The sequence below is a fragment of the Wasmannia auropunctata genome, unplaced genomic scaffold, assembly GCF_000956235.1.
Source record: "Wasmannia auropunctata unplaced genomic scaffold, wasmannia.A_1.0 LD335921.1, whole genome shotgun sequence".
NCBI classification, from domain to species: domain Eukaryota; kingdom Metazoa; phylum Arthropoda; class Insecta; order Hymenoptera; family Formicidae; genus Wasmannia; species Wasmannia auropunctata.
Window position 1 is genome coordinate 1,141,374 of NW_012026969.1, and position 2,040 is coordinate 1,143,413.

General features: G+C 30.1%; 1 protein-coding gene across 1 annotated transcript in view; it reads right to left on the reverse strand.

Annotated features, from left to right (window-relative positions):
- Positions 1 to 2,040, reverse strand: part of LOC105455191 (lipase 1-like) — a 4,362-nt gene extending 2,322 nt beyond the window's left edge. The window contains exons 1-4 of the mRNA XM_011698311.1: positions 1,793 to 2,040; positions 1,166 to 1,367; positions 608 to 722; positions 470 to 485 (exon numbers count right to left, since the gene is read on the reverse strand). Coding sequence (XP_011696613.1) covers positions 470 to 485; positions 608 to 722; positions 1,166 to 1,367; positions 1,793 to 1,966 — 507 coding nt within the window. The 5' untranslated portion in view covers positions 1,967 to 2,040. The remainder of the gene's footprint in view (positions 1 to 469; positions 486 to 607; positions 723 to 1,165; positions 1,368 to 1,792) is intronic.

The window sequence follows — 2,040 nt, forward strand, 5'->3', positions numbered from 1 at the left end:
CACTCCCACCACCCACTACCACCACCCACCACAACTACCCACTACCACCATTTTTTATATCATGTGATTTTTAAAGTAAAAAATTTTTTTTTGAAAATTTTTTATATTATTTGACTTTTAAAATATAAATTTTTTTTTTAAATTTTTTATATTATGATTTCTAAAATAAAAATTTTTTTTTGACGCACCATTACCCACCACCACCACCCACCACCACCACCCATTGGGGAAAAGAAGTGTCAACGCAGGTTACACGGCAATTTTAAGATAGGATTTTTATTCGTAAAGCTGGAAATATTGATTTTTAATTTTATTTTGATATTATCTACTCGACGCGTGTCTTTTAAGTTTATCGTAATTAAATAATCGAAGATAAATGATTAAATTTTTTCTGACAAGATAACAGATTACTAATAAAACAATGATTTTTTCAAAATAAATATTTTAATATTTTATTTTTTAATTAAACTTTAAATTTTAACCCTCTGAAAATCTTAAACTTGAGGTGGAAAATACAGTTAGCCGCATACATACATCATACATACAGATAGACATATACACATATATATATATATATGTGTGTGTGTGTGTGTATATCAATTCTCACCTGAAGTTCCAGTAATTTTTCGGCTTGATTTTACGCTTTGTATGAGTACGAGCATATGGATTACCACGCGCGTTACCGAGCCATACATCGTAGCCCGCGTCCGCAAGTATAAATCCTAAAAATCAAAATCAAAATACAATGATAAAAGTTTAGTACACAATTAAGAAACAAAAATTGATAAACATTATTGAAATAATGTGTTTTTTTTTATTTAGTTCAGATACATTTATCTTTATTTTTATTTAGCTTGGGTACAATATAAAAAAAATGCGAATTTGAATTCCGAAATAGCATTAGGATGATCTTTGCGTAGTTATCTAATATTATATAAAAAATATTTTAATATTATTTTTTCTTTCACACATACTATTAATTTATGATGTTATATTATTAGAATCGGAAACTCTTTCTTGATATTTTGCCCAAAAAAGGAACTTAATAAAATACGACTGGATAAAAATAATATTAATAATACAAATAAAAAATAATAATAATCCAAAAATATCTTTTCTCATTTGAAAACTAAAATATTTTGACACTAAATCGTGCTTTCTTTACCTAAACTTTTTTCACGGCCGGAAAGAACCCACGACGACGAGTCGCACAAAAGACCGTGCATCACAAATGCAACGGGTTTTTGCACTTTTGAGTCGGTAGAATTAGCTCGTCCGTTTATTCGATGCAGTTCCAAAATATAACCATCAGAAGTAGTCACTTTATGCATTTCACCATTATAGCCGTATTTGCTTATCAATTCCATCTATAATAGAATCACAGCTTTCTAATTCAAATTCGTTCGTACTGTAGAATTAATATAATTAGCTCGAAATAAGATTATTATTAGTAAAGCGATTAAGCATATAATTAATATATTGTATGAATTTTGTGCGTGTGTGTGTGTGTGTGTGTGTGTGTGTGTGTGTGTGTGTGTGTGTGTGTGTGTGTGTGTGTGTGTGTGTGTGTGTGTGTGTGTGTGTGTGTAGAATTAATTAGAAGATATAATTTTCCTCAATCAATTAATTACTACGTAAATTAAATAATTTAAGAACTATTTAAGAAATTAATCACGTCTTGAACATGATAAAAATTACTTTTTTATATAATTTCTAATTCGTTTATTTCTTAAATTTGCTTCTAATTTATTGCGCAAATTTGTGTTCGCTAAAAAGCAATGATTTCACTTACCGTGGTAAGATGTGCATCATCAGGAACCGTAGGTGTTAATATATCCGGGATTTCTGGTATCCGTTCTAATGGATTCAGTTTCGGTACTAGGTCTATCACACCACTCAACGAATTAGCCTCGGAATTAGCATTTGTGGATGCCAGGATCGAGACAAGAAATATCGGCAGCAACATGATAGTTCGATCGCTGTTGTGCAGGTCGATGAAATCAAAAAGAATAAAGTGGACTATTTTCTTAAACGCAAGTC